The following is a 20,466-nucleotide window of genomic DNA, read 5'->3' as shown; positions in this document are numbered from 1 at the left end:
GATAATATTGAAATGGAAGGAGTATCAGACCACTGCAAATCTACCAAGACCTGGCCGTCCCTCTAAACTTTCAGCTCATACAAGGAGAATACTGATCAGAGATGCAGCCAAGAGGCCCATGATCACTCTGGATGAACTGCAGAGATCTACAGCTGAGGTGGGAGACTCTGTCCATAGGACAACAATCAGTCGTATATTGCACAAATCTGGCCTTTATGGAAGAGTGGCAAGAAGAAAGCCATTTCTTAAAGACATACATAAAAAGTGTCGTTTAAAGTTTGCCACAAGCCACCTGGGAGACACACCAAACATGTGGAAGAAGGTGCTCTGGTCAGATGAAACCAAAATTGAACTTTCTGGCAACAATGCAAAACGTTATGTTTGGCGTAAAAGCAACACAGCTGAACACACCATCCCCACTGTCAAACATGGTGGTGGCAGCATCATGGTTTGGGCCTGATTTTCTTCAGCAGGGACAGGTAAGATGGTTAAAATTGATGGGAAGATGGATGGAGCCAAATACAGGACCATTCTGGAAGAAAACCTGATGGAGTCTGCAAAAGACCTGAGACTGGGACGGAGATTTGTCTTCCAACAAGACAATGATCCAAAACATAAAGCAAAATCTACAATGGAATGGTTAAAAAATAAACATATCCAGGTGTTAGAATGGCCAAGTCAAAGTCCAGACCTGAATCCAATCGAGAATCTGTGGAAAGAACTGAAAACTGCTGTTCACAAATGCTCTCCATCCAACCTCACTGAGCTCGAGCTGTTTTGCAAGGAGGAATGGGAAAAAAATTCAGTCTCTCGATGTGCAAAACTGATAGAGACATACCCCAAGCGACTTACAGCTGTAATCGCAGCAAAAGGTGGCGCTACAAAGTATTAACTTAAGGGGGCTGAATAATTTTGCACGCCCAATTTTTCAGTTTTTGATTTGTTAAAAAAGTTTGAAATATCCAATAAATGTCGTTCCACTTCATGATTGTGTGATTGTTGTTGATTCTTCACAAAAAAATACAGTTTTATATCTTTATGTTTGAAGCCTGAAATGTGGCAAAAGGTCGCAAAGTTCAAGGGGGCCGAATACTTTCGCAAGGCACTGTATGCTGTGTTTTCGCCGTAAAACATTTTAAAAAATCTGACACGCTGGGTAGATGAACAAGGTGTTTATCTTTCATTTGAGGTATTGGACTTGTTAATGTGTGGAGGTTAAATATTTCTACGAATATTTTTGCATTCCCTGTGCCACCGTTTCAGCTGAAAGGGGGGGGTGTAGTTCCTGTAGGGCAGGGGTGTCAAAGTCAAATGGACGGAGGGCCAAATAAAAAAATCAGCTACAAGACGAGGGCCGGACTGTTCGAATGTTCATTGAAAAATTTTTAAATGACGCATATAGTCTAGTGAACCTAATTGAACCTACTGAAAACCTAACAAATATATTACAATATGATCAGATAAATAAAGCAATATTTTCTTATGGCTCTGTCAGTAATCTTTAATTTTCAACAGACACAAAAGACAAATTTCCTTTATATAAATATCCCCATAACATGAACATTAAATGAAAGAAACCGGTATTCAAGGCACCATCAGTAGACTATATTTTCTATTTTAGCAAAAGTGGGCTAAATTTACTTCAAAGAAAAAACAATAATAGCAATTTTCTATCATCCACTCAACTGAAATATTTTTAAAATATAATTGGATTGAAATACAAAAAAATAAAGTGCAAAAATCTATTAATCAAAAACAACACTTTGTTTAAGGAGAAGTAACATGCAGTGAAAACAAATATTAAATTTTAACTTTTAAACTTGAACTGAGTAAAAACTCTAAATATGTGATTGCACAGTAATGTTCACTTGTTTGAGGTTGAGGGTGATACTTGGTGGTGTCCCATCTTTTCCACAAGTTCATCAATGTTCGGGGTAAGGCTCTGAGCTGAAGAAATCCTCAGAATTGAGTGGAGGTGTTCAGCAGTAAGTCGACTTCTGTGTGATGTTTTGTTCAGGTTCATCAAAGAAAACAGTTGTTCACACAGGTATGTGCTGCCAAACATAGACAACGTTTGAGCAGCCTGGATGCGCAGCTGGGGCATTGTGCCGGGGAGGAAACGGGCGAACTCCGCAGCACCCACTGCCGCATATTTTGCCCTCAGTGCATCATTGCATTGGAGGTCAATCAACTCCATTTGGAGGTTTGGTGGTGAGCTTTCCACGTCAACAGCAAATGGGTTACCGAGCAGTTCCAACCTGCTTTTTTGTGCTTCAAAGTCAGCAAATCGGCGTCGAAAGTCAGCGGCAAGCATACCTATTTTATCAGCCAACTGTGTGCTCGGGAACGCACTGGTAGAGAGCTTCTCTTTCATGGTCTGGCAGCTGGGAAAGTGGCTCAAATTTTCTTTCCGCATCTGCGTCTCCCACAGAGTCAGTTTGGTTTTAAATGCCTTCACTGTACTGTACATATCAGAGATGACACGATCCCGACCCTGCAGCTGCAAGTTTATTGCATTCAGATGACTCGTAATGTCACACAGAAAAGCCATTTCACACAGAAACATTTCGTCTCGGAGTTGTGTTGTGTCTTTCCCTTTGCTGTCCAAGAACAGACAAATCTCCTCACGAAGCTCAAAACATCTTTGAAGCACCTTTCCCTGGCTTAGCCATCGCACCTCTGTGTGATAAGGCAAATCACCATGCTCCGTTTCTAACTCCGTCAGAAATGCCTTGAACTGGCGGTGATTCAAACCTTTGGCTCTGATAAAGTTAACTGTGCGCGTGATGATGCTCATTACATGCTCCATTTTCAAGGCTTTACCGCACAACGCTTCCTGGTGTATGATACAATGATAAGCTGTCAGCTCACCTGTCGCGTTTTCCTCTTGCATCTTTTCCCGTATCTTCGCCACCAGTCCGCTCCTGTGTCCACACATCGCAGGTGCTCCGTCGGTTGTCAAACCCACGAGTTTTTCCCAAGGCAGCTCCATCTCATTTACACATCTTGACACCTCTTCATACAAATCATGCCCCGTAGTTGTGCCATGCATAGGACGTAAAGCCAAAAACTCCTCTGTCACGCTTAGGTTGGAGTCCACTCCGCGGATGAAAATTGACAACTGGGCAATGTCAGAAATGTCGGTGCTCTCATCCACAGCCAAGGAATATGCAATAAAATCTTTTCCCTTTTTCACAAGCTGCTCTTTTAGATTGATGGACAACTGGTCTACTCTCTCGGCAATGGTGTTTCTGCTCAGACTCACATTTAAAAAGAGTTGCCTTTTTTCTGGGCAAACTTCGTCACAAACTTTAATCATGCAGTTTTTGATGAAATCCCCCTCCGTAAATGGCCGGGCTGATTTAGCGATCTCTTCTGCCAAAATAAAACTGGCCTTGACAGCAGCCTGGCCTTGTGATTTGGCTTTTTTGAACAGAGCCTGTCGAGATTTGAGGCCTCGTTTTAATTCCTCTGCCTTTTGTAGCCTTTGTTCCATGTCCATATTCTTGTTTTTGTCCGCGTGTTTCGTTTCATAATGTCGTCTCAGATTATACTCTTTCAGTACCGCCACACTTTCTCCACACAGAAGACACACAGGTTTTCCAGCTACCTTCGTGAACATATACTCCGACTCCCACCTTGTTTGAAACCCCCGGTTCTCAGTATCCACCTTCCGTTTTGCCATTTTTGATGGGTATCTGAAAGTTAATTTTACTGTGATGCTGACGACTGCTGTGCCAATAAATATTGAAATGAAGCAGCCTACTGCTCGGTGCGTCACCTTTGCATTGTGGGAAATGTAGTATTGGTGCGTGTAAAAGATCTGCGGGCTGCCGGCTTGCTGCGGGCCGGTTCTAATAATAAATCAAGATCATCCCAGGGGCCGTAAAAAACCTTCTTGCGGGCCGGATGTGGCCCGCGGGCCTTGACTCTGACATATGTGCTGTAGGGGAACCCATAGGCTTAACAAGATAAAGCATGGTGGTGGTAGCATCATGCGGTGGGGATGTTTTTCAGTGGCAGGGCCTTGGAGACTAGTCAAGAATGGGTTGAAGATGAACAGAGCAAAGTACAGAGACCATTGATGAAAATATGTTCCAGAGCACTCAGGACCTCAGACTGGGGTGAAGGAGGGAGTGGCTTCGGGACAAATCTCAATGTCCTTGAGTGGCCCAGCCAGAGGCCGGACTTGAACCCGATCGAACATCTCTGGAGACCTGAAAATAGCTGTGCAGCGACACTCTCCATCCAACCTGACAGCTTGAGGGGATCTTCAGAGAATGGGAGAAACTCCTCAAATACAGGTGTGCCAAGCTTGTCGCGTCATACTCAAGACCCAAGGCTGTATCGTTGCAAAAGGTGCTTCAACAAAGTGGTAAAGGGTCTGAATACTTATATAAATGGCATAAGTTAAATACATTTGCTAAAATAAAACAAAAAGTGTATGCTTTGTCATTGAGGGAAAAAAAACTATGTATTCCATTTTAGAATAAGGCTGTAACGTAACGGAATGTGGAAAAAGTCAAGGGGTTAGAATACTTTATAAATGTCATGTTCATCCAACCATGTTCAATTTTGCTAATTGTAGGCTGTCTGTAATGCCTCAATATTTCATGTGTGAAAAGTGCAAAATCTTTATTTAGTGTATTATAGGTTAAGCATTAGAATAAGCTGCCTCAATATTTGCATTCCTTGGTGAGATTTTTCTGATTAATTGTCAGTATTGTGGAATAATTCTAATGTTAAGGTAAGATGAATGGAAAAAGCTGACCCGAGAGCATAGTTTGCCTTTCTTTCGCTCCTATCAATATCAACACACTTAGCGAACATTCTCTTTGCGTGGTGTTTGGCAAATGCATGTAACATTGTCGGCATGTAACGCATCGTTAAAAACACTCATAAACCTTAAATTCCATCGCTGTCAGGAAACCGGGCCCAGGATGTATTCCTCATGGTCTCTACGTCATGGGTCTTTATTCTGTAAAACTCAATATATGTAGATCCCAAAAGTGTAAAATAATTGCATGAATATGGAATTGCTCTTAATCTGCTATTCAATCAGTCTTTTACACTACAACCCTACATCCCTGTTGTACCTGCTCAAAAGGAGTTGCACAATCTGTCATGGTATGGTCTAATAATACAAGTCAGGAGGATGTTTATTAGATTGATTTTGGGTTCTATGTACAGGATTCAGGACAGCCAGAAAGAACTGGTGATTTCACATGAACCCGATTCAAGATGTACCCCCTCTCAAATCCTTTTCACTCTTTTCGCAATCAGGACCACTGAGGGGGAAAAGAAACAGCAGCAGCAACAAGATGTGAGCATCAGGATAGTTTATTGTGAATCTGTTTTAGACATCTCTTATTCATAGTCCATGAGGCACTGTTCTACTAGAAGTCATCATTGTCAGTCATCCAGGTCCAGTGTGTTGAGTTCCTCATCCAGTTCGTCCAGGTCCTCGCCGGTGAAAAGGTTCTCGTCCACAGGCACGGGCTCTGCTTCCTTGTCGTCGAGAGTCTCGTCTTCCCCATCGTGCCCGTTCTCCTCCACACCTCCGCAAGCACCGTTCAGCTGGTCATCTGGGAGATGGTGCAAGGCACAGGTTCAGAACATCACATCTCCTCAGTCAAAGGCATCAGCATCTGTGCTGTGACCCATGAACGGAATTGTAATGGCAGGTGACGTGGCAAGGGAGTCATTCAACTTTGTGCAAGGGGCACCTGGGATTAGAATTTATCTTTTTGGACTTTTAATATAGCCATTGATTCCTGAATAATATAACTTATAAATTCCTCATGGTGGGGTATGACAGTTAATTCAACTGTCATACCCCATCAGATCCCAAAATATAAGCTTGTTTTACTCAATTGTTTATAATTACATTGCTTACAAACACTGTATAGATTAAAGGGGAAATCCTCAGTTGAAACGAAGCGTTCTCCCTGTCCATTTCGGTAAAAAGCTATGGGATTGGGCTGGAATTCACTCAAATTCATACAGCGCTATGGATGCAAGGACTGACCATCCATGATATCAAAATTATAGTTTTAACCAGGGGTTGGAACCGGTTCAGGGAACAAAACCGAAAACATTTTTCAAGGAACAGAAATGTAACCGGGAACGAAAGTGATCCATATTGTTGCGGGAACAGAACGGTTATTTTAAAAGCATGGAAATAAGTTAACATTATTTTTCGTTCCAGGCATTTATTTCTAGTCCCACAAGCTGAAAATATGTCAGTGTGTGTGCAGGCTCCCTGCCCTTCCCAAGTATAGGGTACTGTACTGATGTTAAAACAGTGATAAGATCGGAGAGGTTTTTATTAGCAAAATAATGGATTCACTTTTTGAATGTTACTTGACTTCTTATGGCTGGGGGGCAGTATTGAGTGGCTTGGATGAATAAGGTGCCCAGAGTAAACTGCCTGCTGCTCAGACCCAGAAGCTAAGATACGCATATTATTAGTAGATTTGGATAGAAAACACTCTGAAGTTTCTAAAACTGTTTGAATGGTGTCTGAGTATAACAGAACTCATATGGCAGGCAAAAACCTAAGAAAAAATCCAACCAGGAAGTGGGAAATCTGAGGTTTGTAGGTATTCAAGTCTTTGCCTATCCAAGATAGTGTAAATTTGGTCCGATTGCACTTCCTAAGGCTTCCACTAGATGTCAACAGTCTTTAGAACCTTGTTTCAGGCTTCTACTGTGAAGGGGGAGTGAATAAGAGCTGTTTGACTAAGAGGTCTGGCAGAATGCCATGAGCTAAATCATGCTCCTTTATATTTTGAAAGACAAAGGAATTGTCCGGTTGAAACATTATTTAAGAGTTATGTTAAAAACATCCTAAAGATTGATTCTATATACCATTTGACATGTTTCTACTAACTGTAATATACCTTTTTTTGCTTTTCGTCTGGACTAAGTGCCTGCGCCTCATGAATTTGGATTTGTGAACTAAACGCGAACAAAAAGGATGTATTTGGACATAAATTATGGACTTTATCGAACAAAACAAACATTTATTTTGGAACTGGGATTCCTGGGAGTGTATTCTGATGAAGATGATCAAAGTAAATATTTATAATGCTATTTCTGACTTCTGTTGACTCCACAACATGGCGGGTATCTGTATGGCTTGTTTGGTGCCTGAGCGCTGTTCTCAGATTACTGCATGGTGTGCTTTTTCCGTAAAGCTTTTTTGAAATCTTACACAGTGGTTGCATTAAGGAGAAGTATATATTTAATTCCATGTATAACACGTGTATTTTCATCAACATTTATGGTGAGTATTTCTGTAAATTGACGTGTCTCTGCAAAATCACCGGATGTTTTGTAAGCACATTACTGAACGTAACGCACCAATGTAAACTGAGATTTTTGGATATAAATATGAACTTTATTGAACAAAACACACATGTATTGTGTAACATGAAGTCCTGTGAGTGTCATCTGATGAAGATCAAAGTTTAATGATTAATTTTCTCTATTTCTGCTTTTTGTGACTCCTCTCTTTGGCTGGAAAAAAGGCTGTGTTTTTCTGTGACTAGGCGCTGACCTAACATAATCGCATGGTATGCTTTCGTCGTAAAGCCTTTTTGAAATCGGACACTGTGGTAACAAAAAATGTATCTTTAAAATTGTGTATTATACTTGTATATTTGAGGAATTTTAATTATGATATTTTTGTTGTTTGGATTTGGCGCCCTGCACTTCCACTGGCTGTTGTCAAATCGATCCTGTTAACGGGATTTCAGTCGTAAGAAGTTAAGGATTACTATAGGCCTAGTTATCACGTTTCACATTGGATTTATTCATTACAAAAAAAGGTTAAACATGTTTTTAATTCTGGTGACGCTCTGCACACACAAGTTGTTAGCAAGCTCAAAAGGACATTCAAAGTCCCTTCATAGAAGCTGATCCTCCTAGGTATAATTCTGTGGACCCAATTGAGATAATGCATGTCATAACAAGATGCCTAGTGCTTCAAGCCTGCTCTTCAGGCTTCACACTTCTTCTGCCATAGACTACACTTGTCTGTTCATCACGCATGTGATGCACTAGACGACCAGTTCTTATAGCCTTGAGTCGTACCCTTATCCTACTCCTCCTCTGTTACTCTGGTGATGTAAAGTTTAATCCAGGCCCTGTTGCCTCTAGTTCCACTCCTATTCCCCTGGCGCTATCATTTGTTGACTTATGTAACCGCAAAAGCCTTGGTTTCATGCATGTTAACATCAGAAGCCTCCTCCCTAAGTTTGTTTTATACACTGCTTTAGCACACTCTGCTAAACCTGATGTCCTAGTCATGTCTGAATCCTGGCTTAGGAAGGCAACCAAAAATTCTGCCATTTCCATCCCCAACTACAACATTTTCCACCAAGATAGAACTGCCAAAGGGGGTAGAGTTGCAATCTACTGCAGCGACAGCCTGCAGAGGTATGTCATGCTATCCAGGTCTGTACCCAAACAGTTCAAGATTTTACTTTTAAAAACCCACCTTTCCAGAAATACAGTGCCTTGCGAAAGTATTCGGCCCCCTTGAACTTTGCGACCTTTTGCCACATTTCAGGCTTCAAACATAAAGATATAAAACTGTATTTTTTTGTGAAGAATCAACAACAAGTGGGACACAATCATGAAGTGGAACGACATTTATTGGATATTTCAAACTTTTTTAACAAATCAAAAAACTGAAAAATTGTGCGTGCAAAATTATTCAGCCCCTTTACTTTCAGTGCAGCAAACTCTCTCCAGAAGTTCAGTGAGGATCTCTGAATGATCCAATGTTGACCTAAATGACTAATGATGATAAATACAATCCACCTGTGTGTAATCAAGTCTCCGTATAAATGCACCTGCACTGTGATAGTCTCAGAGGTCCGTTAAAAGCGCAGAGAGCATCATGAAGAACAAGGAACACACCAGGCAGGTCCGAGATACTGTTGTGAAGAAGTTTAAAGCCGGATTTGGATACAAAAAGATTTCCCAAGCTTTAAACATCCCAAGGAGCACTGTGCAAGCGATAATATTGAAATGGAAGGAGTATCAGACCACTGCAAATCTACCAAGACCTGGCCGTCCCTCTAAACTTTCAGCTCATACAAGGAGAATACTGATCAGAGATGCAGCCAAGAGGCCCATGATCACTCTGGATGAACTGCAGAGATCTACAGCTGAGGTGGGAGACTGTCCATAGGACAACAATCAGTCGTATATTGCACAAATCTGGCCTTTATGGAAGAGTGGCAAGAAGAAAGCCATTTCTTAAAGATATCCATAAAAAGTGTTGTTTAAAGTTTGCCACAAGCCACCTGGGAGACACACCAAACATGTGGAAGAAGGTGCTCTGGTCAGATGAAACCAAAATTGAACTTTTTGGCAACAATGCAAAACGTTATGTTTGGCGTAAAAGCAACACACCATCCCCACTGTCAAACATGGTGGTGGCAGCATCATGGTTTGGGCCTGCTTTTCTTCAGCAGGGACAGGGAAGATGGTTAAAATTGATGGGAAGATGGAGCCAAATACAGGACCATTCTGGAAGAAAACCTGATGGAGTCTGCAAAAGACCTGAGACTGGGACGGAGATTTGCCTTCCAACAAGACAATGATCCAAAACATAAAGCAAAATCTACAATGGAATGGTTAAAAAATAAACATATCCAGGTGTTAGAATGGCCAAGTCAAAGTCCAGACCTGAATCCAATCGAGAATCTGTGGAAAGAACTGAAAACTGCTGTTCACAAATGCTCTCCATCCAACCTCACTGAGCTCGAGCTGTTTTGCAAGGAGGAATGGGAAAAACTTTCAGTCTCTCGATGTGCAAAACTGATAGGGACATACCCCAAGCGACTTACAGCTGTAATCGCAGCAAAAGGTGGCGCTACAAAGTATTAACTTAAGGGGGCTGAATAATTTTGCACGCCCTATTTTTCAGTTTTTGATTTGTTAAAAAAAGTTTGAAATATCCAATAATTGTCGTTCCACTTCATGATTGTGTCCCACTTGTTGTTGATTCTTCACAAAAAAATACAGTTTTATATCTTTATGTTTGAAGCCTGAAATGTGGCAAAAGGTCGCAAAGTTCAAGGGGGCCGAATACTTTCGCAAGGCACTGTAAGTCTCTCACTGTTGCCGCTTGTTATAGACCCCCCCTCAGCCCCCAACTATGTCCTGGACACCATATGTGAATGTCCGTAATGGGTCCGCGGTCAAACAATCACCCCTCATCACTGTCAAACGCTCCCTAAAACACTTCAGTAAGCAGGCCTTTCTAATCGACCTGGAAGCATATTGACCTCATTCCGTCAGTAGAGGATGCCTGGTTATTCTTTAAAAGTGCTTTCCTCACCATCTTAAATAAGCATGCCCCATTCAAGAACAGATATAGCCCTTCGTTCACTCCAGACCTGCCCTTGACCAGCACAAAAACATCCTGTGGCGTACTGCATTAGCATGAAATAGCCCCTGCGATATGCAACTTTTCTGGGAAGTTAGGAACCAATGTGCACAGGCAGTTTGAAAAAGCTAGCCTTTGCTTTCCTAACAGAAATTTGCATCCTGTAGCACAAACTCCAAAAAGTGCGGGACACTGTAAAGTCCATGGAGAATAAGAGCACCTCCTCCCAGTTGCCCACTGCACTGAGGCTAGGAAACAGTCACTACCGATAAATCTACGATAATCGAGAATTTCAATAAGCATTTTTCTACGGCTGGCCATGCTTTCCACCTGGCTATCCCGGTCAACAGCTCTGCACCCCCCACAGCAACTTGCCCAAGCCTCCCCCATTTTTCCGTCACCCAAATCCAGATAGCTGATGTTCTGAAAGAGCTGCAAAATCTGGACCCCTACAAATTAGCTGGGCTAGACAATCTGGACCCTCTCCTTCTAAAATTATCCGCCATAATTGTTGCAACCACTATTACTAGCCTGTTCAACCTCTTTCGTATCATCGGAGATCCCTAAAGATTGGAAAGCTGCCACGGTCACCCCCCTCTTCAAAGGGGGTGACACTCTAGACCCAAACAGTTAAAGACCTATATCTATCCTACCCTGTCTTTCTAAAGTCTTCGAAAGCCAAGTTAATAAACAGATTAACGACCATTTCGAATCCCACCGTACCTTCTCTGCAATGCAATCTGGTTTCATGGGTGCGCCTCAGCCACGCTCAAGGTCTTAAACAATATAACCGCCATCGACGAGAGACATTACTGTGAAGCTGTATTCATTGACCTGGCCAAGGCTTTCGACTCTGTCAATCACCACATTCTTATCGGCAGACTCAACAGCCTTGGATTCTCAAATGACTGTCTCGCCTGGTTCACCAACTACTTCTCAGACAGAGTTCAGTGTGTCAAATCGGAGGGCCTGTTGTCCGGACCTCTGGCAGTCTCTATGGGAGTTATTATTTTTACAGCTTATTAGCGCACATCTAATATGTTCCGTTCCCCCTGTTGATGTTTATTATATATTAAGGTTGAACCAAAAGATTACATGTAATAAAAATGAAATACGAAATTATGTGAAATTTAATAAAACAATAATGTGGATACTAATATGATGTACAATATTCCATTATGTTTCTATATGATAATAGCATAATATATTTTATATGCCATATACTTTTTTTAAAAACAGTTTGAATTGCTGGAAGACTACACATGGAGTGCGCAACTTTATTTTGATAGTTTATAGTCTCAATGGGGGTGCAGCAGGGTTCAATTCTCGGGCCGACTCTTTACTCTGTATACATCAATGTCGTCTGGGGCGGCAGGGTAGCCTAGTGGTTAGAGCGTTGGACTAGGAACCAGAAGGTTGCAAGTTCAAACCCCCGAGCTGTCGTTCTGCCCCTGAACAGGTAGTTAACCCACTGTTCCTAGGCTGCCATTGAAAATACGAATTTGTTCTTAACCTCTTGGTGTTAGGGGGCAGTATTTTCATTTTTGGAAGAAGAAAAAATCCTGTTTAAAACGTATTTTGTCAGGAAAAGATGCTAGAATATGCATATAATTGACAGCTTTGGATAGAAAACACTAACGTTTCCAAAACTGTAAATATATTATCTGTGAGTATAACAGAAATTATGTTGCAGGCGAAAGCCTGAGAAAAATCCAATCCGGAAGTGCCCCAGGTTTTGAAAGCGCTGCGTTCCAATGACTCCCTATATGGCTGTGAATGTACCATCAACGAGCTTCTGCTTTCTACGTATTCCCCAAGGTGTACCATCAACGAGCTTCTGCTTTCTACGTATTCCCCAAGGTGTCTACCGCATTGTGACATAGTTTTACGCATTTCTGTTGAAGAATAGCCGTATGGGGGCACATTGCGTAAGTGGTCACATGGTGGCTCCGAGAGAGATTCTCGCGAAAAGTGCAGAGGTAGCCATTACTCCAATCGGTCCTAGAGAAAAAGGAACTGTCCCGACGGATATATTATCGAATAGATATTAGAAAAACACCTTGAGGATGGATTCTAAACAACGTTTTCCATGTTTCTGTCGATATTATGGAGCTAATTTGGAATATTTTTCGGCTTTGTGGTGACCGCAATTTCCGGGTGATTTCTCAGCCAAACGTGAGGAACAAACGGAGCTATTTCGCATACAAAAATAATATTTGGGGAAAAAATTAACTTTGGCTGTCTACCTGGGAGTCTCGTGAGTGAAAAATTCCGAAGTTCATCAAAGGTAAACGATTTAATTTGATTGCTTTTCTGATTTCCGTGACAAGTTTGCCTGCTGCTAGCAAGGCATAATGCTATGCTAGGCTATGATAAACTTACACAAATGCTTAACTGCTGTTAAATGCAAGCAAAACTAAATGCATCCTCTTCAACCGATCGCTGTCCGCACCCGCCCGCCCGTCTAGCATCACTACTCTGGACGGTTCTGACTTAGAATATGTGGACAACTACAAATACCTAGGTGTCTGGTTAGGCTGTAAACTCTCCTTCCAGACTCACATTAAACATCTCCAATCCAAAATTAAATCTAGAATCGGCTTCCTATTTCACAACAAAGCATCCTTCACTCATGCTGCCAAACATACCCTTGTAAAACTGACCATCCTACCAATCCTTGACTTTGGCAATGTCATTTACAAAATGGCCTCCAACACTCTACTCAGCAAATTGGAAGCAGTCTATCACAGTGCCATCCGCTTTGTCACCAAAGCCCCTTATACTACCCACCGCTGCAACCTGTATGCTCTCATTGGCAGGCCCTCGCTTCATATTTGTCGCCAAACCCACTGGCTCCAGGTCACCTATAAGTATTCGCTAGGTAAAGCCCCACCTTATCTCAGCTCACTGGTCACTATAGCAGCAGTCACCCGTAGCACACGCTCCAGCAGGTATATTTCAGTGGTCACTCCCAAAGCCAACTCGTCCTTTGGCCGCCTTTCCTTCCAGTTCTCTGCTGCCAATGACTTGAACGAATTGCAAAAATCACTGAAGCTGGAGACTCCCTCTAAATTTAAGCATCAGCTGTCAGAGCAGCTAACCGATCATTGCACCTGTACATAGCCCATCTCTAAATAGCTCACCCAACTACCTAATTTCCATGTTATGTTTTTGCTCCTTTGCAACCCAGTATCTCTACTTGCACATTCATCTTCTGCACATCTATCACTCCAGTGTTGAATTGCTAAATTGTAATTATTTTGCCACTATGGCCTGTTTATTGCCATACCTCCCTAATCTTACTACATTTGCACACACTGTACATATATTTTTATATTGTGTTATTGACTGTACGTTTGTTTATCCAATGTGTCGCACTGCTTTGCTCGATCTTGGCCAGGTCGCAGTTGTAAATGAGAACTTGTTCTCAACTGGCCTACCTGGTTAAAACCTCTTGATACTACCCATCCCGGGTCCGGGAGCGTAATCATCAACTGACACTAATTAGCGTAACGCAACGGACATAAATATTACTAGAAAATATTGCTATTCATGAAATCAAAAGTTAAATATATTGAAACACAGCTTAGCCTTTTGTTAATCACCCTGTCATCTCAGATTTTGATTATGCTTTACAGCCAAAGCAAGACAAGCATTTGTGTAAGTTTATCGATAGCCTGGCATAGCATTATGACTAGCTAGCAGCAGGCATCCTGGTCACGAAAATCAGTAAAGCTATCAATTTAAATTGTTTACCTTTGATGAGCTTCGGATGTTTTCACTCACGAGACTCCCAGTTAGATAGCAAATGTTATTAATATAACAAATATTATTTTTGTAGGCGAAATAGCTCCGTTTGTTCTTCACGTTTGGCTGAGAAATCGACCGGAAATTGCGGTCACTACAACGCCGAAAAATATTCCAAATTAGCTCCATAATATCGACAGAAACATGGCAAACGTTGTTTATAATCAACCCTCAAGGTGTTTTTCAAATATCTATTCGATAATATATCAACCGGGACTGGTGGCTTCTTAGTAGGATAGAGAGAAACAATTGCCGCATTTGTCCTTTACGCACAAAACACTGAAAGACTTCAGCTGACCACTGACGCAATGTTGACGTTCAGGCACATTTTTCAAAATAAAAGCCTGAAACATGCTTTGGGGCTGTTTTTCTGCAAAGGGACCAGGACGACTGATCCGTGTAAAGGAAAGAATGAATGTATCGTGAGATTTTGAGTGAAAACCTCCTTCCATCAGCAAGGGCATTGAAGATGAAACATGGCTGGGTCTTTCAGCATGACAATGATCCCAAACACACCGCCCGGGCAACGAAGGAGTGGCTTCGTAAGAAGCATTTCAAGGTCCTGGAGTGGCCTAGCCAGTCTCCAGATCTCAACCCCATAGAAAATCTTTGGAGAGAGTTGAACGTCCGTGTTGCCCAGCAACAGCCCCAAAACATCACTGCTCTAGAGGAGATCTGCATGGAGGAATGGGCCAAAATACCAGCAACAGTGTGTGAAAACCTTGTGAAGACTTACAGAAAACGTTTGACCTCTGTCATTGCCAACAAAGGGTATATAACAAAGTATTGAGATAAACTTTTGTTATTGACCAAATACTTATTTTCCACCATAATTTGCAAATAAAAACATAAAAAAATCCTACAATGTGATTTTCTGGATTTTTTTTCTCATTTTGTCTGTCATAGTTGAAGTGTACCTACGATGAAAATTACAGGCCTCGCTCTTCTTTTTAAGTGGGAGAACTTGCACAATTGGTGGCTGACTAAATACTTTTTTGCCCCACTGTATGTTCAAATAGCCACTTGTTGGTATCGTGTTCAGCCCAGTAATCCATCTTCATGTGGTGCAAGCGCTTCATCCAGACAAAAACTCGAAAAGTTCCGTTATAGTCCTTTAGAAACATGTCAAACGATGTATGGAATCAATCGTTAGGATGTTAACATAAAACATAAATGATGTCCAACTATGTCTGAAGAAAAGCACTGGAACGAGAGGTGACTGTCGGGAGCGCGCGTCATGAGACCAAAGCTCTCTGCCAGACCACTGACTCAGAGGTCTCATGAGCCCCTCCTTTATAGTAGAATCCTCAAACCAGTTTCTAAAGACAGTTGACATCTAGTGGAAGCCCTAGGAAGTGCAACCTCATCCATATCTCAATGTGTATTCGGTCAGCCAAGCTTTGAAAAACTACAAACCTCAGATGTCCCACTTCCTGGTTGGATTTTTCTCAGGTTTTCATGTGCCATATGTGCTGTTATACACAGACATCATTCAAACAGCTTTAGAAACTTCAGAGTGTTTTCGATCCAATACTAATAATAATATGCATATATTAGCATCTGGGACAGAGTAGAGGCAGTTCACTCTGGGCACGCTATTCATCCAGAAGTGAAAATGCCGCCCCCTATCCCAAAAAGGTTTTAAATAAAGGTGAAAATGATATATAATAATATAAATGTAAACTAGCTTGCCTGCTCAATCCGCACTGATTGGTGAAGTAATTTAATATTTATTTAAAGTTAATTTAAAGCTAAAATGAGAAAAAAAGGGAAAAAAAGGGAAAAATACTTAAGAGACTATATAAAACAGTTACTTTTTGGGGGGTTGAACCGATTCAGAACTTTCTTTTGCTGGTCTATTTTGTGGCTTCTGTTCAAAATGAAACGATTGGGGGAAAAAAAATGTGTTCCAATCCCTGGTTTTAACCATGTTTTACTTTGTTTACAAACATTGGAGTAAGACAAGCTTATATTTTGGATTCTGACAGGGTACGATAGTTGAACTAAGCTCATGAGGCATTTATAAGTATTATTCTTCAGAAGTCAATGGGTACATATCATTCATTTATAAATCCAAAAGTGGATGTACCAACTTCAGATTGTCCCTTTAAAACTATAATTTTGTTCAAAAGGATGGTCAGTCGTTGTATCATTAGGTACACAGTGCCTTGCGAAAGTATTCGGCCCCCTTGAACTTTGCGACTTTTTGCCACATTTCAGGCTTCAAACATAAAGATATAAAACTGTATTTTTTTGTGAAGAATCAACAACAAGTGGGACACAATCATGAAGTGGAACGACATTTATTGGATATTTCAAACGTTTTTTAACAAATCAAAAACTGGAAAATTGGGCGTGCAAAATTATTCAGCCCCCTTAAGTTAATACTTTGTAGCGCCACCTTTTGCTGCGATTACAGCTGTAAGTCGCTTGGGGTATGTCTCTATCAGTTTCGAGAGACTGACATTTTTTCCCATTCCTCCTTGCAAAACAGCTCGAGCTCAGTGAGGTTGGATGGAGAGCATTTGTGAACAGCAGTTTTCAGTTCTTTCCACAGATTCTTGATTGGATTCAGGTCTGGACTTTGACTTGGCCATTCTAATATGATATGATATCTGATATGTTTATTTTTGAACCATTCCATTGTAGATTTTGCTTTATGTTTTGGATCATTGTCTTGTTGGAAGACAAATCTCCGTCCCAGTCTCAGGTCTTTGCAGACTCCATCAGGTTTTCTTCCAGAATGGTCCTGTATTTGGCTCCATCCATCTTCCCATCAATTTTAACCATCTTCCCTGTCCCTGCTGAAGAAAAGCAGGCCCAAACCATGATGCTGCCACCACCATGTTTGACAGTGGGGATGGTGTGTTCAGGGTGATGAGCTGTGTTGCTTTTACACCAAACATAACGTTTTGCATTGTTGCCAAAAAGTTCAATTTTGGTTTCATCTGACCAGAGCACCTTCTTCCACATGTTTGGTGTGTCTCCCAGGTGGCTTGTGGCAAACTTTAAACAACACTTTTTATGGATATCTTTAAGAAATGGCTTTCTTCTTGCCACTCTTCCATAAAGGCCAGATTTGTGCAATATACGACTGATTGTTGTCCTATGGACAGAGTCTCCCACCTCAGCTGTAGATCTCTGCAGTTCATCCAGAGTGATCATGGGCCTCTTGGGTGCATCTCTGATCAGTCTTCTCCTTGTATGAGCTGAAAGTTTAGAGGGACGGCCAGGTCTTGGTAGATTTGCAGTGGTCTGATACTCCTTCCATTTCAATATTATCGCTTGCACAGTGCTCCTTGGGATGTTTAAAGCTTGGGAAATCTTTTTGTATCCAAATCCGGCTTTAAACTTCTTCACAACAGTATCTCGGACCTGCCTGGTGTGTTCCTTGTTCTTCATGATGCTCTCTGCGCTTTTAACGGACCTCTGAGACTATCACAGTGCAGGTGCATTTATACGGAGACTTGATTACACACAGGTGGATTGTATTTATCATCATTAGACATTTAGGTCAACATTGGATCATTCAGAGATCCTCACTGAACTTCTGGAGAGAGTTTGCTGCACTGAAAGTAAAGGGGCTGAATAATTTTGCACGCCCAAGTTTTCTATTTGTTAAAAAAGTTTGAAATATCCAATAAATGTCGTTCCACGTCATAATTGTGTCCCACTTGTTGTTGATTCTTCACAAAAAAATACAGTTTTATATCTTTATGTTTGAAGCCTGAAATGTGGCAAAAGGTCGCAAAGTTCAAGGGGGCCGAATACTTTCGCAAGGCACTGTATGTCTGCGAATTTGAGTTTATCAGCTGTTTACAGAAACAAGTCTCTCGGATTGCCCCTTTAAAGGCTGAGGGCCAATTGTGTGATCGAAAGAGGTTTAAAGACAGGCATGTTATGGAAAACACATTGGGATAGAAATAAATGCTTTGAAAAAAAGAGATTAAGGATGATGTGGCTTCCATTAATTTTATTGGCAGAATAATTTCAAACACTCACCATTCGTTTCCTTTGTTGGCTTTGATTTGGCTGTGAATCTGTCGACTGCAGCAACAGTTATTCCGGTGTTGTCAACTTCCTTTGGAACAAACCTGGCTAGATCAACATCCTGGAACTCGTGAACATATTCAACCTGTGGGGGGTGTGCCCAGTATCATTGTCATACATATGTATCACTTCATGATAATTAAATATGGTGTAGCACCTACACACTTTAAGGTACTTCAGTAAAGATTTCCTGAGTATCCCCAGAGATGCATACCTATTGAAAAAAGTGTTTCAGGCTTACCTCAACGTCATCATTGTCCTCAACATATTTTATGTCATCAGCCTCCTCATCGTCATCATCAGCCAGATCAGGACAGAACTCAAATACTTGACGGCCGCTTACCTACACAACAAAAACAACTCGTGTTAGTATTAAAATGTTTTCCACTTATCTGTAAGATGTGATACGGCAATCAAAATACATGATTATTTCGAGCTTTAGCAACATCCTCTGATAGAAAACAAAATCAAAGCTCACCCCAAAGGACCTGCCAGCGTTGAAATCAGCCTTCTTTTTCTCCATGTCTTGCTCTGCCTTGGCCACTTTTTCTTGCCTTTTCTTCTTTTTCCAGGCCAAGAAGGTCTCCAGAGTTATCCGGGTGACATTTGGTCCTAGGGCAGATCGCTGACAGACAAAGTCATTTTTTTGTAACATTTCTTAATCTCAGCACTGTTATTGAAGTTAGATTTTTTTTAAATATGTTGGTCACTGAGTGATCTCAAACATTAACAGAGTTGACAGACAGTCCTGGCATCCATAGCTCTTTATGTATTTCAGAGTGGATAAAGTAGCAGGGCTGCCGATTGAAACAAACATTGTGGCTTGAAGAGTAATATGGGCTAAATAATAAGAAGACAAATCTCAAGTAGGAACATGAATTTTAGTGAAAGTGGTCAAATCTACCTCATTCTCTATCAACTCTTCCATTGAGATTTCATCTTCCTTTTCATCCTTCTTCTGGTCTTTCTTGAGCACAAACCCAGCAGGCAATGCATGGCGGTACATACAAGTGTCAGCTCCACTAGGACATACCCAAAACCAACCATATTTGTTGTTTTCAATGGCATCAAGGAAATGCTTGCAAACCTACAAGATGATAAAGGCAGAAGTAAGTCTATTGCATTCAGAAAGTATTCAGACCCCTTGACTTTTTCCACATTGTTACATTACAGCCTTATTAAAAAAAAAAAAATCTATCTACACAAATTACAAATTGATTGACAATAAACTGAAATATCACATTTACATAAGTATTCAGACCCTTTACTCAGTACTTTGTTGAAGCACCTTTGGCAGTGATTCCAGCCTCTAGTCTTCTTGGGTATGACACTACAAGCTTTGCATGCCTGTATTTGGGGACTTTGTCCTATTCTTCACTGCAGATCATCATCTCAGGTTGGATGGGGAGCATCGCCGCACAGCTATTTTCAAGTCTCTCCAGAGATGTTCGATCGGGTTCAAATCCGGACTCTGGCTGGGCCACTCAAGGTTATTCAGACGTGTCCCGAGACCACTCGTCTTGGCTGTGTGCTTAGGGTTGATGTCTTGTTGGAAGGTGAACCTTCAGCCCAGTCAGAAGTCCTGAGCGCTCTGGAGCAGGTTTTCATCAAGGACCTCTCTGTACTTTGCTCCGTTCATCTTTGCCTCGATCCTGACTAGTCTCCCAGTCCCTGCCGCTGACAAACATCCCGACAGCATGGTGCTGCCACCCCCGCGCTTCACCGTAGGGATCGTGCTACGTATCCTCCAGATTTTATGCTTGGCATTCAGGCCAAAGAGTTCAATCTGGTTTCATCAGACCAGAATCTTGTTTCTCATGTTTCTCTCACAATTCCTTCGACCTCTTGGCTTGGTTTTTGCTCTGACATGCATCGTCAACTGTGGGACCTTAGACAGGTGTGTGCCTTTCCAAATCATATTGAGTGTAGATTGAGGAGGATTTGTTTTTTTTGTTTTTTAAATCCCTTTTAGAACAAGGCTGTAACATAAAATGTGGAAAAAGGGAAGAGGTCTGAACATTGGTTGAATGCACTGTATAGTAGTGATGAATCTTAGCTTTTAGAGTGATGTGCCAAAACATACAATTTGAGTTTTTGAGCTTTGAGCTTTTTTCTTTTCAGCTTCTCCGTGCTTCTGGTTCACAACCTCCTCCAACTTCTTCTCATCCCAATTATCCATGGTGTCTATACAAAACAGGATAAAT

The 20,466-nt window shown here is 41.4% G+C and overlaps 1 protein-coding gene across 1 annotated transcript in view; it reads right to left on the bottom strand.

Annotated features, from left to right (window-relative positions):
* Positions 1-5,324: 5,324 nt before the first annotated feature.
* LOC139367254 (zinc finger CCCH domain-containing protein 15-like) overlaps positions 5,325-20,466 on the bottom strand; it is a 34,996-nt gene continuing 19,854 nt past the window's right edge. The window contains exons 5-10 of the mRNA XM_071105503.1: positions 20,346-20,446; positions 19,167-19,349; positions 18,741-18,887; positions 18,504-18,605; positions 18,215-18,347; positions 5,325-5,585 (exon numbers count right to left, since the gene is read on the bottom strand). Of these exons, the coding sequence (XP_070961604.1) occupies positions 5,413-5,585; positions 18,215-18,347; positions 18,504-18,605; positions 18,741-18,887; positions 19,167-19,349; positions 20,346-20,446 (839 nt within the window). The 3' untranslated portion in view covers positions 5,325-5,412. The remainder of the gene's footprint in view (positions 5,586-18,214; positions 18,348-18,503; positions 18,606-18,740; positions 18,888-19,166; positions 19,350-20,345; positions 20,447-20,466) is intronic.

The sequence above is a fragment of the Oncorhynchus clarkii genome, chromosome 15, assembly GCF_045791955.1.
Source record: "Oncorhynchus clarkii lewisi isolate Uvic-CL-2024 chromosome 15, UVic_Ocla_1.0, whole genome shotgun sequence".
NCBI classification, from domain to species: Eukaryota; Metazoa; Chordata; class Actinopteri; order Salmoniformes; family Salmonidae; genus Oncorhynchus; species Oncorhynchus clarkii.
The sequence above is the reverse complement of the archived record's forward strand: the minus strand, read 5'-3'. Positions and strand labels throughout refer to the sequence as shown.